At 40.3% G+C, this 27589-nt stretch overlaps 2 protein-coding genes across 2 annotated transcripts in view; both read right to left on the bottom strand.

Annotated features, from left to right (window-relative positions):
- Positions 1-11352: 11352 nt before the first annotated feature.
- On the bottom strand, positions 11353-16563 carry ACTA1 (actin alpha 1, skeletal muscle). Its single transcript, XM_021000483.2, has 7 exons — positions 16455-16563; positions 14998-15138; positions 13895-14219; positions 12900-13061; positions 12365-12556; positions 11976-12157; positions 11353-11751 (listed from the first exon to the last, which is right to left on the bottom strand). The coding sequence occupies exons 2-7, from the start codon at positions 15124-15126 to the stop codon at positions 11608-11610; spliced, it is 1134 nt and encodes a 377-aa protein (XP_020856142.1). The 5' UTR covers positions 15127-15138; positions 16455-16563; the 3' UTR covers positions 11353-11607.
- Positions 16564-26905: 10342 nt separating this feature from the next.
- The window catches only part of NUP133 (nucleoporin 133), a 67585-nt gene continuing 66901 nt past the window's right edge, over positions 26906-27589 (bottom strand). The window contains exon 26 of the mRNA XM_021000463.2: positions 26906-27376. Coding sequence (XP_020856122.1) covers positions 27240-27376 — 137 coding nt within the window. The 3' untranslated portion in view covers positions 26906-27239. The remainder of the gene's footprint in view (positions 27377-27589) is intronic.

Genomic DNA, 27589 nt, shown 5'->3' with positions numbered 1-27589 from the left:
ATAAATTAAAGCTATTTACAGTCATATGAAAAAATGCTCTAAATCAGAATCTAAATCTAAATTAGAGAAATGCAAATCAAAATGACTCTGAGGTACCACAACACAACTATCAGATTGGCTAACATGACAAAACAAGAAAATGATAAAGGCTGGAGAAGATGTAGGAAAATTGGAACACTAACACATTGTTGGTGGAGTTGTGAACTGATCCAGTTATTCTGGAGAGCAATTTGGAACTATGCCCAAAGGTCCATAAAATTATACATACCTTTTGACTTAGCAATACACTTCCAGGTCTATATCCCAAAGAGATCAAAAAATGGGAAGAGGACCTGTTGAGGTTCAGGGGTTTAGGGATGTTGGGACCCCAAAATCATAATACACAGATTTTGCCTGAAAGAATTCGACCCAAGCCTTCTTTCAGCCAAAGATAAGATTTATTAGAACATCCGTCATATTGGCCAGACTCTTAAGGAATCTGTGAGCTATTATTAGCTAGATTGTAAGAATCTAAGCTGTGGCTAGATTTTAAGAATCTGAGTGACGAGATGGACTTTATATACAGAAATGCTGTGGGAGGGATCTAGGAGTGGCCAAGTAGTTTGGGGTGACTGGAGAAGGGGGGTCTAAGGACATCTGGATGGGAGTGGCCAGTAAGCTGGGGTGAACAGAATGCCTGGGACCTGGACCTCATGGCCAAGGGAGAATGGAGCCTAGCTAGGATTAAGGGTGCGAAATGGAGGTAAGACAATGGAGGGCTAGGCTAGGTTGAGAGTAACAGATAATTGGGAGATTGGGCATAGCCACAATGAAAGGCCAGTTGATGGGATTTTAGCCTCAGGAGAAAGCCAGAGATTTGGCCCTGTGGGAAAGTCCAGGGTTTTTCCTTTCTGGGGTCCAGATCCCAACCCCATCAGACCCACATATACAAAAATATTTATAGCAGCTCTTTTTGTGGTGTCCAAGAATTGGAAATTGAGGGGATGCCTATCAATTAGGGAATGGCTGAACAAGTTGTGGTATATGAATGTAATGGAATACTATTGTGCTATAAGAAATGATGAGCTGAGAGCAATTTGAAACTATGCCCAAAGGTCTATAAAAATGGGCATACCCTTTGACCCAGCAATAGCACTTCTAGGGCTGTATCCCAAAGAGATCATAAAAATGAGAAAAGGACCCACATGTACAAAAATATTCATAGCAGCTCTTTCTGTGGTGACAAAGAATTGGAAATTGAGGGGATGCCCATCAATTAGGGAATGGCTGAACAAGTTGTGGTATATGAATGTAATGGAATACTATTGTGCTATAAGAAATGATGAGCTGAGAGCAATTTGAAACTATGCCCAAAGGTCTATAAAAATGGGCATACCCTTTGACCCAGCAATAGCACTTCTAGGGCTGTATCCCAAAGAGATCATAAAAATAAGAAAAGGACCCACATGTACAAAAATATTCATAGCAGCTCTTTCTGTGATGACAAAGAATTGGAAATTGAGGGGATGCCCATCAATTGGGGAATGGATGAACAGGTTGTGGTATATGAATGTAATGGAATACTATTGCGCTATAAGAAATGATGAGCAAGCAAACTTTAGAAAAACCTGGAAAGATTTGTGTGGACTGATGCTGAGTGAAGTGAGCAGAACCAGGAGAATGTTGTACATAGTTAATAGTCATGTTGTGAGATGACTAACTTTGATAGACTTAACTCTTCCCAGCAATGCAGGTATCTAAGACATCTCCAAAAGTCTCATGATGGAAAATGCTATCCACATCCAGAGAAAGAACTATGGAGTTTGAGTGCAAATCAAAGAATACTCTTTACTCTTTTCTTCTTTTTTTTTGTTTTGTTTCTTCTTTCTTGTGATTCCTCTTTCTTATTGGTTCTAATTCTTCTTACATGACTAATGTGAAAATATGTTTAATAGGAATATATATGTAGAGCCTATATCAGATTGCATGCCATCTTGGGAAGGGAGGGGGAAAAAATTTAAAACTCAAAAGCTTATGGAAGTGATTGTTGAAAACTAAAAATAAATTAATTCTAAAAAAAAAAGAAACGAGCTGGAAGACTTCAGAAAAACTTGGAAAGACTTATATGAACTGATGTTGAGTGAAATGGGCAGAATCAGGAGAACATTGTACACAGTAACAGTCACATTGTGCAATGACTGACTTTGATTGACTTAGCTCTTCTCAGCAATGTGAAGATCTAAGACAACTCCAAAAGACTCATGATGGAAAATGCTATCCACATCCAGAAAAAGAACCATGGAGTCTGAATTTAGATGGAAGCATACTATTTGCTCTCCTTTTCTTTTGTTGTTTTGTTTTATTTCTTCTTTCTCGTGGTTCCTCCTATTAGTTCTAATTCTTCTATACATCATGACTAATGTGAAAATATACTTAATATGAATGTATAAGTAGAGCCTATATCAGATTACACACCATCTTGGGGAGGGGGAGAAAATTTAAAACTCAAAGTCTTATGGAAATGTTGAAAACTAAAAATAAATAAATTATATTAAAAAATAAATTTTTTTTTAAAAAAAATTCAGTCTCAAACACTTACTAGCTGTGACCTGGGCAAGTCACTTAACCCTGACAGCCCCCCCGCCAAAAAAAGGATTAATGTGATATAAAAACAAATGGTATCAACCAAAAAAAAGAGATTTATTTTTAAATAAAGAGGTAGAGGTTTATTTTAATAAAAGTAATGGAAAATAAAGACAGCCTTAATTTTGTTATAGAAGTAAGGCATGCTCACGCTCTCTCTCTCTCTCTTTAAAAAAAAAAGAGGCATTTCCATGTAGCCAAATGAGCTAACTTGTGTGCTACTGAGACTTATCAGCCCACACATATAGTTCTCCTTTATTATGCCAAAGTTTCTTCATCCTCTCTGGGGCTCTTTAGCAAGCAGCAACAGCATATAAACGTCAAAAAGTGTCAGAATCCTTGGAAAACATGTTGGGACAGTCCCCTCTCTCAGGAATATAGATAAACTTGTCCCATATTACAGATGGGAAAATAGTGATTCAATAGAAGAGTTAGAAATCTGTGCCACAGAATCAGACAGGACTTAAGTCACCATATCTATCAGCTATATCACTAAGTACTACTCCAGCCCATTTGATTGAATTCCTGCCAATTTGACTATGGAAAGACCACAATCAGTGCCCTCAAATTAGAACACTGTGTTTAATAATAACAATAACTTCTCCAGAGCTATTGCTAAATTGATACTTTATCTTTCTTTCCAGTGTCTACTAATAAAAGAAACCACCCAATGATTTTTTTTTCAAATTTTTGAGTTGTAATTCAGCCTTTGGATAAAGGACAGAATTATTAAGAGGATTATTTCTGTCCCAGACGTGTCTTTCTATAGCCACTAATTTTTTTCCCCTTTTTCTTTTTTAAAATGAAATTCATTGATTTTTAGATTTTTTTCCATTGCCCAAATTTGCTCCCAGTGTCCCTCCTTCTACCCCTACCAGAGAGTCATCCCATATAGCAAACATTTTAAAAGTCTGAATTATGTTTAAAATACCACACTCCCGGACCTCTCACTTCTGCAAAGAAGGAAGAAAGGAAAAAGCATTTATTAAGCACCTACTATGTGCCAAGTACTGTGCTAATTAATCCCTTTACAAGTGTTATCTCATTGATCCTCTGCAAAGCAGTGGGAGAGAGGTATCTTTTCATGTAACTTCTTTGGAGCCAGGCTTATTCTTTGTAATTTTGTAACATTCATTTTTTCTTGTTTTGTCATGTTTGTTCTTTTCATTTACACTGTTGTAGTCATTGTGTATATTATTTTCTTGGCTCTGCTTACTTCACTCTTCATCAATTCATATAAATCTTTCCGTGCTTCTCTGTATTCATCATAAACATCATTTCTTATAGCACCAGTGATATTCCATTATATTCATGTAAGAGCATTGGACCTGGAGCCCTCAGGAGGACCTGAGCTTAATCCAGCCTCAGACATTTAATAGTTATGTCACTTAACCTCTGCCTGCCTCAGTTTCTTCATCTATAAATTAGGGATAATAATATCTATTTCCAATAGTTGTTGTGAGGATAAACTGAAATAACACTTATAAAGCACTTTGCAAACCTTAAGGCACAATGTAAATGTTAGTTACTATTGTTACGTACTACAATTTGTTTAGTCATTTCCTGATTGATGAACAGCAATTGCTTTGAATTGAACATCTTACAATTTTAGCATTTTCTTTTGAATTCCTATAGAATCAGATTCTGTAGTAATTACTATAGTGTCATTTCACAAAAATCATTGAATAGAATTATTTGTTTTTAATTCTCTCATGCAATATTTTTAATGTAAGTAGTATTTTATTTTTTCTAATTACATGTTAAGATCATTTTCAGCATTCATTTTTTTGGGGGGGGCTAGGCAATTGGGGTTAAGTGACTTGACCAGAGTCACACAGGTCCTCCTGACTCCAAGATCAGAGATCTATCCACTGTACCACCTAGCTGCCCCTTCAGCATTCATTTTTATAAGATTCTGAGTTCTAAATTTTCTCCCCCTCCCTACCTTCTCCCTTCCCTAAGATGGCAAGCAATCCGATATAGGTTATACATGTGCAATCATGTTAAACATATTTCCACATTACTCATGTTATGAAAGAAGAAACAGAACAAAAGAAAAAAACATGAAAAAGATAAAGAAAGTGAAAATAGTATGCTTCAATCTGTATCTAGACTCCATCAGGTCTTTCTCCGGATGTGGATAGCACTTTCCATCATGAGTCTTTTGGAACTGTCTTGGATCATTGTATTGCTGAGAAGAGCTAAGTCTATCATAGTTGATCATCACGCAATGTTACTGTTACTGTGTACAATGTTCTCCTGGTTTTGCTCACTTCGCTCAGCATCAGTTCATATAAGTCTTTCTAGATTTTCCTGAAATCTGCCTGCTCATCATTTCTTACATCACAATAGTATTCATATTCATATACCACAACTTCTTCAGTCATTCCCCAATTGACAGCATTCCCACAATTTCTAATTCTTTGCCACTACAAAAAGAGCTTCATGCAACATTTATTAAGCAACTACAGAACATTATACTAGCTTTTGGAAAAGTACAAAGATAAATAATGCAAAATCTCTTCTCTTCATGGGGCTTTTAGAGGCAAAAACACGTAACTAAAAAGTATAATAGATAGTAAAATATCTATGCATTAAGAATACATCTCTGTAGCTGAGAAAAGGCTGGTTAGGCAGATACCACTGTCTAGATGTCATTCTGCCATGACAATGAAGCTATCTGTTGAGTTAGCTGACCATTAATTCACTTAGCTGCACATGAGATTAGGTCTCTTTCTTGTCTTAAGGGTAGGGGTAGGGCCAAGAAAGACATATATGAAGAAATATACATTAAGGTGGAGACACAATCACCAAAGATGTTTCTACAAAATATAGATGTATAAGGTAGATGATGTCAGTAGGGATTCTAATTCCTATATTGGAAATCCTTAGAATGTCAAGTCCAATGACAACACTCAGAATTATTTTTCTTATTATCAATGATATATAGGAATTGGAAATCATCAATGTCCTAACTCACCCTGAGCAAGTAAGTGTATGTACAGTGGAAAGATTCCTCCTACCTGCAAGTAATCTCATTCTCCTTGAATCACTCGCTGAACTTTGTGTGGACCTCACCTACAAAATTGCTGTATTCTAATGTGTATTACAGTTGTTTATATATATTCTATATTATAGTATGGTAGAGCAGATAAATGCTGGACTTGGAATCAGTTAGTCAGTGAATAAGGATTTATTGAGCATCTATTATGTGCCAGGCACTGTGCTAAGTAATTTGCATACAGAGAAAGGCAAAAGTCAGTAGTAATTGCTCTCAAAGAGCTCACAGTCCAATGAAGACAAGATAAGTACAATGATGTACAATAAGGACACAGGAAAAATTGGAGACAATTGACACAGGGAAAGCACTAGAATTAAGAAGCACTGGGAAAGGCTTCTTCTAGAAGATGAGATGTTAGCTGAGACTTGAAGGAAGCCAAGGAAGCCAGGAGGTTCTGGTGATAAGGGAGAGCATTCCAGGCACAGGGGACAACTAGGAGAAATGCCCATAGTCAGAAGATAGAGTGTCTTGTTCAAGGAGTCAGGAAGACCTGGATTCAAATCCTACTTGTGACATTTAATAGCCAGGTGACAATGGGCTAGTCACTTAATTTCTTAGCCCCATCTGAAAAGGGAAATGACCTAACAAAGTTGTTGGGAACCATGACTGCCATAATTCACATGAAGCATCACATACATTTATAATTATTATACCTTCTCTCCCCTACTATCATTACATTCTTTTTTTTTTATCTTTACATTCTTGAAAGCATTTCCTGAAAGACTCATATCTTAGTCATCATTGTGCAATACTTTGTATAGAACAGATGCTTAAGAAAAGTTTGTTGGCTAATTAGCTGAATGAATGAACCCAAATTTTGTGTCCCATGCTCTTCAGTGCCATACTACAAACCCTAACCTAGGGCTGGAAGAGCTAACACAGTTTATCAAAGTGCCACATGTATGCATGGACTGTTAGGCTCTAAAAACTTCGAGTAATATCCTTTTCTGCTAATTTCATAAAGACAGTGGCAGAATATTTAAGAGGATAATGTGATCATTAGAACTGTTTATATGTAATTTTGCTGTTGTTGAGTTGTTTCAGTCATGCCCAACTCCTCTGTGATCCCATTTGGAGTTTTCTTGGCAAAGATACTGGAGTGACTTGCCATTTCCTTCTTCAGCTCATTTTACAATGAGGAAACTGAGACAAACAGAGTTAAGTGACTTGCCCAGGGTCACACAGTAGTAAGTTTCAGAGGAAGGATTTGAACTCATGAAGATGAGTCTTCCTGATTCTAAGCCCATTGCTCAATCCACTGTACCACCCAGCTACCCTATTTATATGTAAACTTCATTATTAATTTTTCCCACATATGATTAGATATCAATGATTAATTAGCATCCCTCACACTCCTGTCAGAATGGGCCACACAATATGGTTTGTCACTGGTGGAAATCTTGTCCATAAATTCAAAGAGAAGTTTCTTTAAGTTTAAAAAAGAAAACAAAAACATTGTATGAGTCACTTCTTGATCATTCCCAGAGGGAGGGAGGCATTGTCTTTAATCTTTAATTGGAGTCAGTCAGTCAATAAGGATTTATTAATTTACTTTAATCCTCATAATTAGATTGGTGCCTTGGGTAAAAACTTACTTAATTTAATAGGCTAGCTACCTTTTGGAGAGCCATTATTTTCTGGGCTATAATACTTATTCAGGTTGTTTATGTGCTCCTAAGTCTGCATGTAAGTCTATCACGATTACTTTTGCTTTCCTTGAAATATTGTTAAACTCAAAATAAATCTGGATCACTTGTGGCCTTGCCCTAACCTGGGCAGAATGTTGATTTACACTTTATGGTGGCTGGGGTGGCAGACAGCATTTGGATTTGGCACACAGGTGCCCTTGAGAACTCAATAATAACTCACATTTATATAGCACTTCAAGCTTTGAAATTTTAAACTTTCCTTTCAACAGTTCTATGTGGTAACTAATCCCTTCCTCTCTTTCTCCTGCAAAGACCCCAATCTAGGCCTTCATTATCATGCTGCTTGGATTATTGCAATAAATAACTCCCTAAAATGTCTTTTCCCCTTCCTTCTCTCCTGTGGTGATAATAATCTTTCCTATGGATAGATATGGTCATGTCACTCCTGATTGAAAAATCTTCAGTGACCCTTTATTGTATATCGAGTAAAATTCTAATTGCGATGCCTGTCCTTCAAGGCCTTCCACAATGTTAGCATTCCAGATATATCTAATGTAACCAGCTTCAACAACCTCACCCACAGAGATAATAGATACTGTTACTGTATCTTTAAGAGGAAATGGATCCTGGTGTGACCATTAAACTGTCATTCTAAGAGGAGTCTGTTAGAAGAGGGAGAGTAGAGTCTGTGACCTGTTGTGGTAAAAGACTCATTGAGATACTGCCAGAAAGAATGAAGAGAATTTCTTGCCCAAGAGAATTGTTTTGACTCTTATATTGCAAAATTATAAATTATGAAGAGAATTCTTGAGAGACTTTGGCTATTATTTTGAGAGAACTGAATGGGAGGGCTTTGTTTCCAGAACTGAGAAGTCAATAGTTGGACCTTAGCTGTCGTCTTTCTCGCAGGCTACTGAAGCTGGTGTTGTACTCACATCATTCCCCTCCATGTGCTCTATAATACAGCCAAACTGGACAACTTCTCCCAGACACATCCTGCCTTCTCGCACCTCTGTCTTTGCTCAAGATGTTCCCTATGTCTAGAATACTCTCCCTCTTGTTTTTGCCTATTGAAAAATCACACATTGTTTAAATCTTAATGCAAATACCATCTTTTCTACAAAGCTTTTCCTGATACCCCTAGTTGGCAATAAGAACCCTCCTCAGACTTCACATTGCACTTTGTTTTGCAATTCTTTTATACAATTATATGATAATGCTAGTATAATACTTTGCATATAGGTGGCACTTAGTGATTATTGTATTATTTACCACAGTTTTGCGTTGTCCTTAGGGGCAATTCCTTGAATATATTTTATCTAAACTTTTTAATTTCTCTAAGCACCTAGCACCCAGAATGTTACTCTGCCCGCAGCAGACACTTAGTGTCTACATTGTTGTATTGTATTATTATAGTGTAAGAAGTATTACCCACATTTTACAGACAAGGAAATGGAAATTCAGATATTAAAATGAATTATCCTGGATCATACAATTGGTAAGCACAAGAACTAGGATTTGATTTCAGATCTCTTGTTTGTAAGCTACTTCTCAAAGAGAAGTAACATCTATATCTAGGTGCTAGTCATGTGTATAAATGTAATCATGAAATCTCATTGGTGGCTATATCTGGGGCAATATAATCTAATCAAATGATAATCTGCTCTCTGGGAATTTGGCAGAAAACCCCCATCCTATTTTTGGTAAGATATTCTCCTAACTTGGAACTTCTGAATTTTCAAAGGGAAAAACTCTTCTTTTCTAGATTTACTGCAATATTCTGAACTTTATTGCTACTGCTTCCCTCCTCTCTCCTCACCCTGTTCTGTCTCCACTGCTCCATTCCTCTTCTGTATTTGCCCTACCCTTCCTTCAAAGCTCAGCTCATCCATCTCTGCCACGGAACTTTCCCTAACCTAACCTGGCCAATCCTCAACATTCCTCATCCTACCCCACCTATGAATTCCTGTACTGTCTCTTCCTGCTATCAGACACTTAACCGAAGTTGCTTTACACTAATGAATGTTTATTTCTGTACACATATGACCCATAGGGTTCTACCTCTTCAAATTCCCAGTTTCTATAACATAGGCATAAGGTCAGTGTTTTCATGGTGATATTCAAAGAGTTTTTGATTTTGATTATACAATGTCCCTTATAACTTCCAAATTAGAGTGTGAATATTAAATACAGAAAGTAACCTTTAGCACTATCATTTAATATCTTCAACTCTTGACCAAATTATTTTTAAAGTTGCTACTCCAGCTGAGATAGTAGGTTCACAGGAGATGCTTCCTATTTGTCTATATATACCTGATGCCTGGCACACAATAGATGCCTAATATTGGAGAAGAGAAAAAAAGTAAAATGGAAATTGTTTTTTTTTCCTCTTGAGGAGAAGAAAACTTTAGCTGAACTCTGAACAAATCTCAGTTCTGAAGCAGGTTATGTTAATCATCCAGATGGTCTCATCAGTTTGCAGTGTACAGCACCATGGTCAGCTCCTGTGTGAATGGGAGTGCTTTCTCCTGCCTCTCGGAGAGGAGATAAGGCTTGCTCCTTGACTCACCAGTTGCTCATAGACAAGATTTATTTCAGAAATTGATTTCAGTGCTAAGCAAGGCTAACCTCCAACCTATTAAGGTACAAGAAGGACCTTTGTAAAAAATGTGATGCAGAGACGTACACTATGAAGGACATGAAGGTGGAGTGCCTCTACAGAATCACAGGATTTGAAGGGATCTCAGAGATCAAAATAAAAGTAACAGTAGCTGTCATTTATGTATCAATTTAAGGACTGCAAAGCACTTTATGTCTATAATTGTATTTAATCCTTAAATCAATCCCTTTAGATAGATACTAAAGGAATTAGTCACATTTTACAGATCTTTTGTAACTGGGGCTCAGTGAAGTTAAATAAGTTGCCTATAGTCCTATACCTAGCAAGTGTCAGAGGTGAGAATTGAGGGCAGATCTTCCTGGCTCCAGGACTCAAGCCACCATCCTAAGCTTCTAATCAATTTCTTTCTAAAGAAGAATTTCCTTTACAGCGTACCCTGAGAAATGGTCATTCAGCTTCTGCTAGAAGACCTTTTGTGAGAGGAATCCCACTTCCTCATGCGATAGCCCCTTCCGCTTTGAGGCGCCTTCAATTGTGATTGGAAGTTTTTCTTTACTTTCAGTCAATCAAGCAACCAACAAGAAATTGCTAAGTATTTCCTATATCCCAGCGCTGTGCTAAACACTCAAGATACAAGGAAAAAGCAAAGACAGTCTCTGCCCCTAAGGAGTACATACATTCTAACTGTGTTCAGTTACACTGAATCGAAATCTGTCTCTAAGCAACTCCTACCTATAGTTCCTAGGGTTGCCCTCTAAGGCAAATATTTTCCCCCCATACTGCAGCCCTCAGAAACCTAAGGTAACTACTGTGTCATCTTATCTCTAAGTCTTTTCTAAGATAAACATCCCCAATTTCTTGAACAGATTCTTACAGAAGTGGTCTTTAGTCCCCTCACCATCTTGGACAACCTTCTTAGAGGTATTTCAGCTTGTCACTCTCAAAACTGAACATGATGAACTTGATGTGGCCTGAGCACAGTGGGTACAATGGGAAAACTATAACCTTCCTCCTTCTTTAAACTGGTCAGTGGTGTGGTAGAAAGAACATGGAAGATGGAATTAGGAGACTTTGTTTACAATCCTGGCTTATTATGATAATTCCTTAATTATGTGTATATGTCTATGGGCAAATCATTTAACCACTCTGACCTGAGCTCAGTTTCCTAATTTGTAAAACAGGAATAATGATACCAGTATTAGCTATATGTCATGTTTATTTTGAGGAAACTGCTTTGAAAACTTTATAGACCTAATAACGGCATGATTATTCAATAGTATGAAATTTGTTCAAGTAAACAAATGAGGTGGGGTGTCCTGTTCAAATAAAGTGAAAGGATGTTATTCTCTTCTCCCCAACACTCCTCCCCCAAATAAATAAAATTACAAGATTTATGGGACTTGACAGAATGACTGAATTTAATGCTTCTTGAAGTTTTCCATTTCTGCAGGGTTTTGTTTCAAAAATAACAAAACAAGGTAAAATAAATTAATTTATGTACACTTTACAAATGTTGTGTCAATTGGGGGTTTGCAGCAACAATAATAGAAATGTTAATGCCATCGTTATTTGACTGTTGCAAGAGCTCAACCACCTGCAACTTAACAACATCCGTCATCCTGAGAATAATGAGCACACTGATCTTGTAAACATGTTTAGAAGCATTTGCGGTGGACAATGGAGGGTCCAGCTTCATCATACTCTTGTTTGGTGATCCACATCTGTTGGAAGGTGGACAGTGAGGCCAGGATGGAACCACCGATCCAGACAGAGTATTTCCTCTCAGGAGGGGCAATGATCTAGAAGAGAAAGGTACCATTCACAATGCTCAGACAAAATAAGAAAAGAATGGGGGGGGGGAATCCTAAGGTGAGAGGAAGAAGCTATGTAGATGAGAATTCCTGAACTCCAAGAGTTTCTCCTTGTCTTAGATGAGAATCATTGCTCAGTGAATTTGAAGATTTAAAAATTAACTAAGAATGATGAAGTCTCCACTAGCTTCCTGCCCCCTTTAGAATCCTACCTTGATCTTCATTGTGCTGGGGGCCAGGGCTGTGATTTCTTTCTGCATACGGTCAGCAATACCAGGGTACATGGTGGTACCACCAGACATTACATTGTTGGCATACAGGTCCTTCCTGATGTCAATATCACATTTCATGATACTGTTGTAGGTGGTCTCATGAATACCAGCAGATTCCATACCTTGGGACCAAAGGGAAGACAAGGGAAGAAGGAAGAGAGGTGGAGGTAGGAAGGGGAGGAGAAGGAAAGCAGAAAGAAAATTTTAAAAAGAAGAAACAAGCAAACAAACAAAAATAAATCAAAGTGAGCCATTTGGCTCAATGGACTTCTCATGAATTAGATTATAGACAAAGTGAACCCTGAGAAAGCCCCAGAGCAGCCTCTTACCAATAAAGGAAGGCTGGAAGAGCGTCTCCGGGCAACGGAAACGCTCATTGCCGATAGTGATGACCTGACCATCGGGCAGCTCGTAGCTTTTTTCCAAGGAGGAGGAGGAAGCAGCAGTGGCCATCTCGTTCTCAAAGTCCAGGGCCACATAGCACAGCTTCTCCTTGATGTCTCTCACGATCTCACGCTCAGCTGTCAAGTGGAGGGAAAAAATACTGATGGATTAGCTGGAGGAAGTGGAATATGGAAAGGCACAAATGCACGCCTGTGAGCACACTCACAAACCCATCTGCACATTCTATTTGCCTAAGAACCCCGAACCATTGGAAGCTGCATGTATGCGTGGGGGCAAGGACTCGCTCCTGGTTAGGCAAGGTTGAAGCCTTTGAAAAGTTCGTCCTTTCTTATTGTTAGGGGTGGAGGCGCTCTCGGGAGGAGGCGGCAGTTAAGGAGTCCAAGGGCCTGGCTGACTCCCATACCTTATTCCCCATCCCGATCTCCCTCTCATCGGCTTCAGGTGTCTACTGCTGCTTACCAGTGGTCACGAAGGAGTAACCACGCTCAGTGAGGATCTTCATTAGGTAGTCAGTGAGGTCCCGACCGGCCAAATCCAAACGCATGATGGCGTGGGGCAGCGCATAACCTTCATAGATGGGTACGTTGTGGGTGACACCATCGCCAGAGTCCAGCACGATACCTAGCACGGGGTGAAGAAGACAGATTGAAGAGGATGTAACAGATCTGAGTAAGAAAAGGCATGAAGTTACTACGTGCTCGCGCTCATGCACACGCACCGCACACACATACACACATCCCAAACGCAGCAGAGATATGGAAAGCTGCAGTAACATTTTCCTTCATATCAGAGCTCAGAGGGTTTGCCTCAGGCACTGCGAGGGGGAAGGTGGGATGTGGGGGTGCTAAGTGATAGGGAAGGATGTGTTGCTAAGTAGGCCAGTAATCATACTGCTCTAGAATTTGGTATGGGTTTGATAGCTTCTTTAGGGGTGAAGGTAGTTGCCTAGTAGTATTCTGGATCTATGAAGCCACTTGAGGTGCCATTTTGCTAAACACACACACACACACACAGAGAGAGAGAGAGAGAGAGAGAGAGAGAGAGAGAAAGGCGGCGCACATAGTCTGAGGGTTTTAAAAGCTGCATGCACCTAGCGCCCTTACTGATCTGACTAGCCGGGGAGGTGGGGAGGGGAGTTGTGGTGAGGTGGAGTGAGAGAACTGTAAAAATAAGCAGAGGGAGAGGGAGAGGGGAGTAGCAACTGGTTGGTAGATAGTAGTTCCAGTGCTGAGAGTCTGGAGGTGCTGTGAATGTGGGCCAGGATTTGTTTCTTTGTAAAAGCAGGTTCCTGCCTGGGAAGAATGCAAGTGGGAGGGGGTGGATTATATAGTGAGAATAGCTAGTGTGTGTAGTTGAGCGAGCCCAGAGGCAGAGGGCGGTACGCCCTGTCCGTCTAAAGTGTCTTCCTGGCCAGGTCCAAGACTGTTTCAGGCCAGGATGGATCGACCTCTTACCGGTGGTACGGCCGGAGGCGTAGAGGGACAGCACAGCCTGGATGGCCACATACATGGCGGGGACGTTGAAGGTCTCAAACATGATCTGGGTCATCTTCTCGCGGTTAGCCTTGGGGTTGAGGGGGGCCTCAGTGAGCAGGGTGGGGTGCTCCTCGGGGGCCACTCGGAGCTCGTTGTAGAAGGTGTGATGCCAGATCTTTTCCATGTCATCCCAGTTAGTGATGATACCGTGCTCGATGGGATACTTTAGGGTCAGGATACCTCTTTTGCTCTGAGCCTCGTCGCCTACGTAGGAATCTTTCTGACCCATACCCACCATGACGCCCTGGGGTACAGGAACGAAAAAAGAGAAGAAAAGGGGAAAAGCATTAGGCTCCAAAAAAAGGAACTTTGAAGTAACAGCTATCCGGTGTTAGGGAAACTCCCACTAACTTCGAGCCATTTCTATCAAGAGATCCTATAAAAGACGTTGAGGTTGAGCTGAGGGAGGTAATAAAGAATTTATATTTACATAGCACTTCAAGGTTTTACAAAGCGCTTTCCTCAATACCACCCCAGGAGGTATTTGGCACGAGTATAATTGCTCCCCCTTCCATTTTTTGGGGGGGTTGTTTCAATAGTGTCCAACTCTTCGTGACCCTATTTGGGGTTTTCTTGCAAAAATACTGGAGTAGTTTGCCATTTCCTTCACCAGTTCATTTTACAGATGAGGGAAACTGAGTCAAGCAAAGTTAAATTACTTGGCCAGGGTCACACAGCTAATAAGTGCCTGAGACCGAATTTTAACTTAGCTCTTCCCGACTTCAAAGTTGCCACTCTATCTATCCACCGTGCCACCTCGCTGCCCCACCTTCCATTTTACAGATGAGAAAACTACAGCTGAGACGTTACTTGGCCAAATCACCAAGCTAGTCGGTGTCAGAGTCTGGATTTGAAGCCACATCTCTTGATTTAAGTTCCTGAGCTATTTCCTCAGTATCCGGTATCCTCACTGGCTGGATGCTAGCGCCTTGAGGAACATTCAGGGTTGGCGCCCCTCGACTCGTGCGCCCCACCTACCTGCATTGGGGGAAAGGGAAAGGGTTTGTTGTGCTAGGTCTCACCTGATGACGCGGGCGGCCCACGATGGAGGGGAACACTGCCCTGGGGGCATCGTCTCCGGCAAAGCCGGCTTTCACCAGGCCAGAGCCATTGTCACACACGAGGGCGGTGGTCTCATCTTCGTCGCACATGGTGTCTGTTTTCTGCAAAGGGAGGCCCTATGTTAGTGCGCTGTTTTGCCACCCGATTCCCACCAGCTTCCCTGGATAGAAGCAGAGCAGGAGCCATGGGTCCGCCAGCTATCCGGGAAGGGCAAGGAGACGTGCGATTCAAAAAAGACCACTACGCTCCTCAAAAGCACTCACTCAGCAGTAGTATTCTACGTCTTGCCCTCCAGTTAAGTACACTTCAACTGCACACTTTAGCTGAATTACTCTGTTTCTTTCCAGCTTTAGGAGCCATGGGGTGGGTAATTCGTTGACCACACCGGGATTGGGCTGAAGGACCCAGTAAAGTGGAGATTTGTGCCCATGATCCTCTTTTTAAGACCTATGATCCAGGTTCAGTTCCAATCTTTCTCTTCCCGCCTCCCTGAATTATTGAAGTTGAGTTATTTCAGTCTGAAGATGTTATTAAAATAAACATGTCCATATGCCCTTCTTATACACAGGGAGAGAGGGAAGCTCAGATAGTTTGGGGACCTTTAACAATAGACGAGAATTCGTATCACTGGTTCATAGATTCACAGCTAGAAGGGACCTTAGAGATAAACCATCTCAATCCCCTCAGGTGGGACATTTCCATCTGACTCATTTGACCCTAAGTACAGACGAAGGTTGGAGAAGGGAGCTGAATTCCTCCCTCCTCCTCCCTCCCCAAATCATCTTTCCAGGAAGCTCTCTTTTAACTATGTTTGCCTGAAGAATTTCCCCACCCGCGTTCCTCGCCTGCTGTCGCTGTTCTAGCAGCTGTGACTGAGTGGAGCTCCCTTGTAAAATCTCAGTCTCTAAATCCGAAAGGCTTGGATGTCAAAATCACTGTGTCCTCTCACTGTTCCCCTAGAGGTGGGGAGTGAAGGCTGATCTCTCATTGAGGAAAACACCGTCCTTCTAGCTTCCTCGGTTGGATCTGGAGCTTACTTTAGGAGCGAGTTATCCTCTGCTTCCTAACTGTCGGTGGGACTTCAAGAGGGACTTCCTAGTCCTTGAGATGGTTAGATTCTTTTTCAACTAAATCTGGGATGGAAGGGAAAGAGGAAGCCCAAGGTAAAGTGGCGAAGTTGGGGAGTGGTCCCTCGGGAAGTTGTTGAAAGCCCGAGAAGCGGTGTAGGAAAGGGCTCGACGTGAGCAGCGCTGGGAAGAAGCGGTTCTGTGCGCTTGACCAGTGGGAGACAGTCGGGAGGGCGGTGTTGAGCTGGGCTGATTGTTGGTCTCTACACTAGAAACGGTTCCCACTTTCCCTCCTTCACACCCTGGCTCTCCTCCCCTTTCTTCCCTTTCTCCCTCCTCCCCTTTCCTACCTGTGTGGGTGGCTACTAGTGCCTCTTAGCTCCGACTCGGGCCCCTGGGTATGCCGCGGGAGGCGCTTCTCTTGGAGATGTCGGGTGTGGTGGGTCTGCAGCCCCCGGGCAGGTTTTTATATAGCCCGCGGACTCTCTGCTCCCCGCCCCCGGACCAGACCCGCAGGAATGTCTCTACCCTTCTGTAGCCATATTTGGGTGTTGGGCACTAGAGCCCCCTCCCCTCCGGTCCCTGGGCCTTGGCCCCCAACCCCCGAGCTCTGCCCAAAGAAGGAGAACCCTGGCCGTGGCCCAGGTAACACGGGCCAGGCCGTATAAGGAGTGTCTCCCCGGGCTTGCAACTCCTCCCCAATCCGCCCCTCCAGCTGGTCAGGGGAGTTGGGGGCAAGAGAGAGGGTCAGTTCGGAGGGAGGGGAAACAAGAGGGGTGCGCACGTGAGTACATGGGTGTGCACGTATGTGCGCACTCGCGTGTATGTAGTGGGGTGCTTCCCATCCCTGATCCCTAAATGACTATGAACATAAAGCAGTAATTGAGAGGATGGGTTTGGGGATATCAGAGGAAATGTGAAGGGTGGGCCCCCGCCCTCGAGGTGCAACCCCTACTTTTGTTCCTTTTCACACCCCACCAAGCATTACTGACTGACATCTCTTGGGAACAGAGAGGAGGCAAGTGTGTAAGTGTTGGGGCTATGAGCAGGAGGGGAGGAACAACAGCTGCTGTCCCGGGATGCCTCCTGCGAGTTCATCCGCCTGAGAGAAAGGGAACAAGGGCACTCCATTGGTTTTCCATCACCCCACCCCAAGGGGAGAAACAGGCGCAGCTGTGCGGGAGAGAACAACTGACCAGCAGATCTGAGGAGACTCGGAGAGAAACCACGGGGGCTCCCAAGGCCAGGAGCCAGGCAAGGCTCATACACTCCCAAGGCAGGGACCCAGTCCATCAAGGAGCTGTCCTCCTCCCTCTGGCTACCAGAATGGGGGGGATTCCCTTCACTCTAGTTTTCCCGTAGAGTTTAATGGTTATAACCCAAACTCCTGGCACTGCCCCTACCCTCGTTTCCCTACTCTAGGACAGGTGGACGGGAAGTGTGAAGCAGGAACAGTTTACTAGCGGGATGAGGAAGGCAAGAATAAATGATTAGAGAAATGCTACTAAATAGAATCTCTGTTCCCCCGACTCCCCTAATTAAAAGGGCGTACAGTTTCGGTCCAGCAGTTTGGTTTTTTTGTTGTTCGGGTTTTGTTTTTTTTCCCGCCACCTCAAAAGGCTATATAAAATCAGCTTTATATATAGAGTATGATTCCCATTCCTGCGAAGACAGGTCACTTGCCAGGATGCATTGGAAAGTTACCATATACCTAGAGCCTGGGGCATCGGATTCTATTTATATCTCTGATATGTTAGAATCTATTTTTTTTCAATTTTCTAAATGGATTTGAATTTACTTATGTCAAAGTGGAGGTCCGGTACGAATTTGAGGTCAGCAGAGTTTACAGGCACAGTTGGTGGTGACTGTCTCATTTTTTTTTTTGATAATTAGAACAGTAGTAGCCTGATTGAAAGAAGCAGATTTGAGTGTTTTATTTATCCTCAAATTTCAGGGGCGATTGTCAGTGGTTTTTTGGGCAGTGGAAAATCATTCTGGAATTATCTATTTTTCCAACAGTAGTTAAGTTTCTGGTTCATTACTGAAATAGCAGCATTTCACATTTGTCTGAGATCAGCTACTAGAACAGGTGTGGCTTTTCTTAGGGAGGGATAGAAAAGCAAATGCTACACGCACTCTTCTATTCAACAGCATCTATTCCTCTACATGGTCAAGGGCAAAAGAAACCAGCTTAAAATAGAGATGGGGGAGCCCAAAGTTTCTGTGGCTTCATAGAATGCTGTTATTTCTTCTACTTCTTCAAGGAGTTTTTCTCTTTCTTAAGCTTCCCAATTATTTAGTATTGGCTAAATGGGTCAAGAGAATGAAGAAAGCTGCATTTCATTCTTAACTCTTTCCTATTTGATTCTATGGGAGATGGAAACATTCAGAAAACGTAACCTGCCAGAAAAGTGGAATATACTTTTCTAATGGAATGACTAGTTTGGGTCCTTGGGGGATGGTAAGCAATTTGCTTTCAAACAATAGCTGTCTAACTTTTTTGTTTAAATTTCAGTGGGGAAGGGAAGAGGAAAGGAGTTTTAAAAGTCCAACTTAGAGTAACACAACTTTAGCTATATATAGCAAGGTCTTCCTATCTGACAAAGCCCATTTAGAGTCAGTTTCACAAGTACATTAAAGTTGCTTATGAATAAAACATGCAAAAGCTAATGGAAATCAGCTACTAGAGACACAAGACATGCCAGGGATGCTGAGAGGAAGAGAACATGCTATTCAGGGATTTCCTTCTGCCTCACAGGATTGAAACTGGTTTAATTGTCCTCTAATTGTGCCTCGTAAGAGCTACAACAGTGCCATTACAGACCCATTAGATTCCCATGGGTTTAAAGGGCAGGCTAGACAGGTATTTTGGGGTGTTGCTCATACATACATGTACAATTTTGGGAACAATAGACTGCTTGTCCCTGGGTGAGCTGGTACTCTCTGGATAACATTTGAGAACTATCCATCAATAAAGGCCAACCATGCAGGCTTTGCTTGACAGATTCTGTTTGGCAATATTTCTAAAAGCCCATGTCTTTGATGCTCCCCAATGGGGCCCCTTCTGCTCCAACCTAGAAGCTCCTTACCCACCCCTCCCTCCCATCCTATTTCCCAGTATTCCCTCATACCTCCATATCCCAGCCTAAATGTCCTTCTCTTTTCCTCCTTTAGTTTATCTACTTTTTTTTAAGTTTGCTTTTTTTTATATGCCTGTTCCTTTCCAGAGACTCTCTTCTCCTTTCCACCCTCCCTAAATACAACTTCAAGGCCCAGTTCACATTTTTCAAGAAGCTTCCTTTAGTAACTTCATTCCGTTTGTTCAACAACCAAGCGTACTTGTGGAAACCCTGGATATTGTGCTGGGGCTAGAGGGAGGGGAGAGAGAAGAAATACTCCAAAATGACAGCTCGCTCGCTTTGTACTCTCATAGCCGTTCCGTTTTGTAATAGAATATTTTTTTAATGGCTCAGCTCAACAAACATGATACATTTGCATTGCATGAATGCTTGCTGACAGTCTCCAGTTGTTTCATGTAGGTTGAGTCATCCAAGGAGCTTGTAAACTTAAGAACGGAGGCAAATAGCACTGTGCATACAGCAGATCCTCAATAATTTTGAAAGAATGACAAGTTAGACTGGAGTTGTTATAGTTTTACCAGTGTTACTATGCCTGACAAAAAGAGTGAGAATGGGTAAAAACTAAGTCAGGATCTTTTTCTTACATTTCATACAAACCAGATTGGTTAAGATGTATAACAGCCAAATGACTTGGGTTTTCCCTTTTCCTGTTTGGGAGCTCTTTTCACCTCAAGCTGGCCCATCTGCTTCTGTGCAAGTCTTAAAATCTGACCAAACAGAACAGCATGATTTTCCTCTCCCTCCCTTTTCCATTGTGCTTTATTTCTGATTATCTTTCTTACAAAGACAAACAAAAAAGTTAAAAAGATTAGTGCCTTTGCAAGTTACTAAGATGGCTTTATAAAAAATAAAGCATCAGTGGTATAAAATCAGAATTAATTATCTGATGGTTTGGGATGATGGAATCTGTATATGGCACCTGAAAATTAGAGGGACAAAAGTGTATGTCAAGCACTTCAATTAAGACACTTGGTGTTTAACTGGAAGACTTTTAAAGTGACATATAGGAAAAGCTCTTTTTTCTTTATGTATCCTCAGGGATTAAAATGTCCAGGATTAGGCAGGTGGGGCTAAACCTATATTTTCACAGTGCTCAGCCCCAACACAGACAAGGGTGTCAGATTTCAACAGGGTAGTTAGTGTTTGATCTCCATGCTGGGGTGGATTTTACCTTTGCTCAAATTATTGGAGAACTGAAGGCATATAAAGTACTCTTTCACTAATATCAAGATCAAAACCAGCTGTGCTAGCTTAGTTCTAAAAAATAGCCCCTGATATTCACAGTAGACATAAATTCTTTAAGAACTGTATACTATGTTACAGATTCCAGAAGGGGAAAATATATTCAAATTTTAAACAAAAACTAGGTTAGCATGACCAAACTGTATGACAGTAAAAATTAAACATTTTCTATTGAGGAAATGAGTTTCAAAAAAGTTCTTTTACCTTACTTCTAAAACCCTGCCCTAATTGTTAATACATCATTTGCTCAATCCAAGATCTTCATGACCTCTTAACCACCACTCTTCTTAGTCTTCATCCTTGTTCTTTGTGCTGAATTTACATTATTGCCACATCATATTTTCCCTACTTATTGCCAGAGAAAGAAGTCTTGGATTTCTGAGGGCATTATAGAGCTCTCAAAGGCAGAGGGCCCCAAAATGACCACCTTGAGGTCAGCAAAGCATGCTTTTTTGTAGAAATACCTATCTGTAACTGGGCATTTACTGAATAGGATCACACTAAATGTTTATCATGATTTCTAAAAGTTATTCATACATGAGATTATTTCTATATGGGTATTCCTTTTCTTCCCCCCCCCCCCCCCGCCGAGGCAATCAGGGTTAAGTGACTTGTCCAGGGTCACACAGCTAGTGAGTATCATGTGATCGAGACCAGATTTGAACTCAGGTCCTCCTGACTCCAAGGCTGGAGCTCTATCCACTGTGCCACCTAGCTGCCCCTGGGTATTCCTTTTTAGCAGAAAGATATTCTATGGTGTTATTTTACAGAAAGCCATTATGTAAGAATGGGTGCTCAATGCTTTAAACTGAATGTAAATATTTTACCAGCAATGTTTAACTTGGGTTAAGATATAATCACTCAACAAGCATTTATTAAACACTTACCATGTGCTTAACATTGTGCTAAATGTTGGAGACAAGGGAAAAAAAAACTAAAGGAAGAAATGAAACAGAAATTCCTGATTTTGGAGCTGTGGAATAGAGAGTTGGTATATCTATAATTTTCCAGGAATAAAATATAATCTTATTGACCCAAGCAAATAATAAACTTTAAAAAAACACACATTCATATGGTACCACCCTGATCCAATTTTTAGAAACGGAATAAACATAAAAATTATTCTATATTCTAGTATTTAAATCTAACTTGATTTTTTTTAAATGTCACTTTTAAAAACTTATCATTGGGCAAAGTGGTCAAAGGATAGTTCTCAAAAGAGTGGCAAACTATTAGCAACCATATGAAAGGATGCTCTGAATCACTAATAATAAGAGAAATACAAATCAAAACAACTCTGAGTTTTCACCTCATAGCCGTGCAAACTGACAAAAGTGATTAAAAAAAGGGAAGTCAGCTTTGGAAGGGCTGTGTTAGGCAGGCAAATTAATGCATTATTGATGGAACTCTGAATTAGTATTACCATTCTGGGGAATAAATCATAATTATGCAAATAAAATGTCCATACTCTTTGACTTGGAGATTCCAGTGCTAGGAATATACTCCAAGGAGATCAATGAAAAGTCTAAATATACTAAGATACAGCATCACTTCTTAAGGCAGTAAAGAACTGGAAACAAAGTAGATGCCCATCAATTGAGAAATGACTAGGCAAATTGTGGTACATGAACGTAATAGAATTATTTTTGTACTGTAAGAAATGAAGAATATGATTAATAAAAAGAAGCATGGAAAGACTTCTATGAACTGATGCAAGTGAAGTAAACAGAGTTAGGGGAAAAATGTACACAATGGCAAAAAAAAAAACAACCCCCACCAATGTAACTGAAAAGAACTACCACAAAATAACAGATTAATGCTGCAAAATAATAGCCTGAGTTTGATCCCAAAGGAAACAAATGGGAAGATGCCTCCTCTTGCTCCTTGGCAGAAGTGAGACTCTATTAGTGTGGAGCACTGTATACAACAGCTGTTTTTCAAAGTGTTGACTGGTTTTTCTGAATTTTTTTTCTGTGTTATAAGGGATGGCTCTCTAGAGTAAAGATACAGAAGGAAATGCAGATGACATAAAACCAAAAGATATTGATAAAAATCAACTTTTTAAAAGACCAGAAGGGAATATTTTTAGATTAAAAAATTAGCATTGATAAATCAAGCCAGCAACATAGAACTCTTATCAACCAATGACCTCTTGATTACTAAACTGTTAGCCTTCATCATTTCTCTTTTTGCTGAATGTAATAGTACAGTCCACCCCCTTGATTTATGGTCCTTAGCTTCTACGGCACTGTTCTTCCTGGTTCTCCTGTCTGTCCTCCCCTCAGTCTCCTTCACTAGTTCATTTTCTCTCCACTGCTCCCCAAAAGTGGGTGTCCCCCAAGATTGCCCTCTTTTCTCCACATTCCCACCTGCTCTAGTACCTTCAGTGATCATTACCTTTCTGCAGGTTAAGTCCCAGATCAAGTATGACAGATTTCTTCCCAGAGTTCAAGTTTCATAGCTATTTTGTACTCAACATACCCCAAAATTGAAATCAACATCTTAATCCATTATTTGTGCCTTTTCCTGGCTTCCTTAAGTATGCAGTCAGACTCAAAATCTGTGTCACTCTTCTCTCTTCTTTCTCCCTCCCTGACTAGTTTATTGAGCAGGAAAGTGACATGGCCAGATCCATGCTTCAGGAATTTAGGTCCTGAATTAGGGTGATAGCCATGTGAGCAAAGAGAAAGCTACAGATGTGAGAAATGTGAAGGCAGACCTTGCAAGTGACTGGATGTGTGGCATAAGGGAAGGTGAGGATTCAAGAATGAAACTAATATTTCAAATGCGGTGGAAAGATGGTGCTGCCCTCAGCAAAAATAAGAAAGTTTGGAAGAGTGATGGGGGGAGGGATGAAAAAGGAGGGAAGATGAATTTGCTTTTGGATATGTTGAATTTGAGGTGGTGATGGGGCATCTAGTTCAAAAGACATTTGATGTGGGATTAGAAATCAGAAGAAAGATTAAGGCTGGGTATATATAACTGAGATTCATTCATATAAAGACTGAACCCTATACAAGTTAGTGTCACCATCTTGTGGTCCAGGGCAGGGTCTTGGGGGTACACCACACTCAGGGGTCAGGATACAGATGAGGATTCAGCAAAGGAGACTGAAGAGTGGTCAAGTTAGATAGAATGGATCATCCAATCAGTAAACATTTATTAAACACCTACTATGTGCCAGGCACTGTGTTAATCATTGAGTTTACAAAAAGAGAAAAAAGGCAATCCCGGCCCTCAAGGGGCTCACAATCTAATACGGGAAACAACATGTGAACATGTACAAACAAGCTACATAAAGAATAAATAGGAAATACTTAAGCGGGAAGGCACTAGAATTAATGAGGGACTGAGAAAAGCTTTCTGTAAAATAAGTGGATTGTAGTTGAGACTTACAGGAAGCCAGGAAGTCAGATGAAGATGAGGAAGGAGAGCACTCCAGGCATTGGGTGACAGCCAGAGAAAATGCCTACAGCAGAGATGGAGTAACTTGTTCATGTAACAGCCAAGAAGCCAGTGTCACTGGATCAAAGACTTATGTGGAGAGGAGCAAGGCATAAGGAGATTGGAAAGGTAGGAGGTGATCAGGTCATGAAAAGCTTTCAATGCCAGAGGATTTGGGGTTTGTTCCTAAAGGCAATGGGACGCCAATGGAGTTTGAGTCAGATGGAGACACAGTTGGGCCTGCACTTTAGGAAAATCACTTTAGTGGTTGAATGGAAAATGGAGTGGGCAGTCCTGAGATGGTATGGTCTTCTATGATAATATGGAAGGACATGAGTAGGATTTAGGGGGAAAGATGATGAGTCATTTTGGACATGTTTAGTTTAAGATGTCTACTGGATATCCAGCTTGAGATTTCTGAGAGACAGTTGGAGATGAGACTGAGTTACGGCAGAGGGGTGTGGACAAGATAAGTAGATCTAAGAATTGTCAGCATAGAGATGTAATTAAATCCATGGGAATTGATGAGATCACCAAGTGAAGTGGTACAGAGGAAAAAGAGAAGAGGGCCTGGGCAACATCTATAGTAACAGGGTATGATCTAGATGAGGATCTAGCAAAGTGGTCAGATAGGTAGGAGAAACAGGAAAGAGTGGTGTCCTCAAAACCTAGAGAAGATATTATCAAGGAGAAGAGGATAATCAACAGTGTCAAAAACTTCAGGGAGGTCAGGGAGAATGAGGACTGTGAAAAGGCCACTGGATTTAGCAACTAAGAGATCATTGCTAAGCATGGAGAGAGCAGTTTCAGTGAAATAAGGTCAGCAGCTAGTTAAAAAGAATGAGGAGATAAAGTGGAGGCACCAATTGTAGACAGCCTTTTTGAGTTTAGCTACAAAAGACGAAAGAAATATAGGACAAGAGTTAGCAGGGATGGAACCATCAGGTAGAAGAGAGATAACCCAAATTGTTTATCCTGGCCTCATAATGTAGCCTTTTCCCACACTACTTTACTTAACTTATTCTACATTACATTCGACCTTGCATTATATTTATCTGTGTAAATGTCTTGTCCCCCTATTAAACTGTAGGCCCTTTGAGGGCAGGGACTGTGCTATTTTTCATCTTTGTACAACCTAGGACATTGCCTTGCACAGGGGAGCCATTTAACCAAGGCTGAACTGAAGTCTGCCATTCTTTGGAGAATATCTTGATAGTCCTATTGCTTAGGAAAAATTTAAATGGTTATCCATATAAGAAATTCACAAGCATTACCAAATATAAAGACTGACTCTAATTTTTCTTTGAGTACCAAGAGATATTACTAATTGGGTTTTTGCTGGCATAATTATGGATGGTTTGCTGTGAATTCCTTTGACACAGAGGTTTTTAACTTTTTTTTGGATCCTGGACCCCTCTGGAAGTCCAGTGAACCCTATGGACACCTTCTCAGAATAATGTTTTCAAATAAATAAAATACATAAAAGATTTTAAAATAAATCAATTGAAATGGTTAAACTTTTTTTAAAAAAACAATTTCATGGACCCCAGGTTAAGAATCCCTGCTCTAACAAGATTTTTTTTTTCTGGTGGGGGGAAGGGAGACTGGACTGGATTTCTAATTTTATTAGTGTATGGATCTCAGGTGATGAAACTCCCTCTATCAATGCAGACAACTGTTTTGCAACTTAGTCTTACAGAGTCATGGGGATGTGGGTGGTATTGAGTGGCAGAATTAAGTACTAACATCATAACTAATTTACAGTCAGATATTCAATGTACATATTACAGTTGACAATCTGCTTTCTCTTTTTTCCAAATTGTTGCTATCCCTCTATTCCCAACCCCCACACTTAAACTATGCTTAATTTGGGGAGCTCTAATTTATGCCAAATTCTCATTTACAAGTTATAAACATGGAACTAAAAGAATTAAATTGAGGGATAACTCTCTAGGTTGCTAATGCATTTCTTTCCTTTGTTAGCCAGCACATCATTAGCCTATTCTTCTAAACACATTCAATCTTTTAATATATAAGCTTCTATTACCCAAGGTGAAAAGAAAGACAGATGTATTTTATAGAACTAAGAACCGATCTCTCCTCAACTAATTTAACTTATGACCTTTTCAGCTGTTGGATCAAGTTGTTTTAGCAGGCATCCCACCAGAAAACCACAAAGTATGAATATGGTAACAACTCCCTATCCAATCTCTAGCTGTTAAGCCATCTGTTAGATAAAGATTGTTTGATGACATTAGTCAGGATAAAGCAGTTCTTTAACTACTACCCTCATATTCTAAATAAAATTAAATTGTAACAGAGAAGGAAAACCAAGATCAATGATTAATCATCATTTTGGGCTAATCTGTGAACAATTTCATATTCAGTGTAAAGAATAAAGTTGCATTAGATCTAGGGTAGATCCCATACTAAAAATGCGGTTTTTGAGGGTAGGATTGCTTATGGGCTTTGGTTTCGGTTACTCTTTTACTAAAAAGAATTATATTTAACTTGATTATCCATCACAAGTTTAATGAAGACCCATTTAAGTGTGTCTTAATTTGAACTATTAGATGAAAAAGTTTCAAATTATTTCAGTTTTGCCACCAATCCTCCCTTTGACCCCTTAAATAAAAAAATAACAATTAAAAATTCTGTAAGGTTTTTACATCTCTGGATATTTTATCCTTAAAAGCATATGCCAGATGCCCCAGATTGTCTTTAGGGTGTACTACAACAGAATTTTAGAGTGGGAAGAAGTCTAGACTAACCCTTCATTTTTGAAATAAGGAAACCCAGAGTCAGGATATGAACCTGAGTTTCCCTGACTCACAATCCAATGTTTAAAAAAATAATATTAAAAACAAAGGTCAACAACTATGACAACCAAACAATATTAAGTGGTATTTCTGGAATTAAGAGAGATTTTTTAGAGTGAAAAAGGAAACAAATACTGCAGGAATGGAAGACCAAAATTCCATAAAGGCATAAAGATTTTATGTCAGTTTCCAAACAGAGTACAAAACAAACAACACACGATTTAGCCATAAACTTTTTTTTTCCTTTTTGGTGAGGCAATCAGGGTTAAGTGACTTGCCCAGGGTCACACAGCTAATATGTGTCAAGTGTCTGAAGCCGCATTTGAACTCAGGTCCTCCTGACTCCAATGCTAGAAGCTCTATCCTCTCCACCCCCTAGCTGCTCCTAGTCATAAACTTTTAAACATTTTCAATATAATGAGATCAAAATGCTCCAAATCTACACATTGATACAATTCATTAAAAACAGTTAATGCTTTTGAAAAAGAAATCACATTTGCCCCTGGACATAATGTTCATAATTTGCTTTCAAAACAAATTCAAAGTAAGGATTGCTCTTTAAACTTCCAAGTTCTTCTGCTTGTAATAAGTCTTTCACCTCTGGTAAATATTCACTAAGCTGAATACCTGTAAACATAAAAATATATTAATAACTCCATAAAACTTGTCTACTCAAGAAACCTGGCTGAATGCAGAAACATGTATGCTTCCATTAAAATTACATCACTCTTTCGAATTTGAGAAATGTCCTATTTTAATTCTGTTTTGTTTAAAAAGGCACTTAAGCAATTCTAGCAACATAATATTATTAAACAGAAGTTTTATGGAGCTGAATGAACT

The sequence above is a fragment of the Phascolarctos cinereus genome, unplaced genomic scaffold (assembly GCF_003287225.1).
Source record: "Phascolarctos cinereus isolate Bilbo 61053 unplaced genomic scaffold, phaCin_HiC Scaffold_5;HRSCAF=322, whole genome shotgun sequence".
Lineage (NCBI taxonomy): Eukaryota > Metazoa > Chordata > Mammalia > Diprotodontia > Phascolarctidae > Phascolarctos > Phascolarctos cinereus.
Note: the sequence above shows the minus strand (reverse complement) of the source record. Positions and strands in the feature narration are given on the sequence as shown.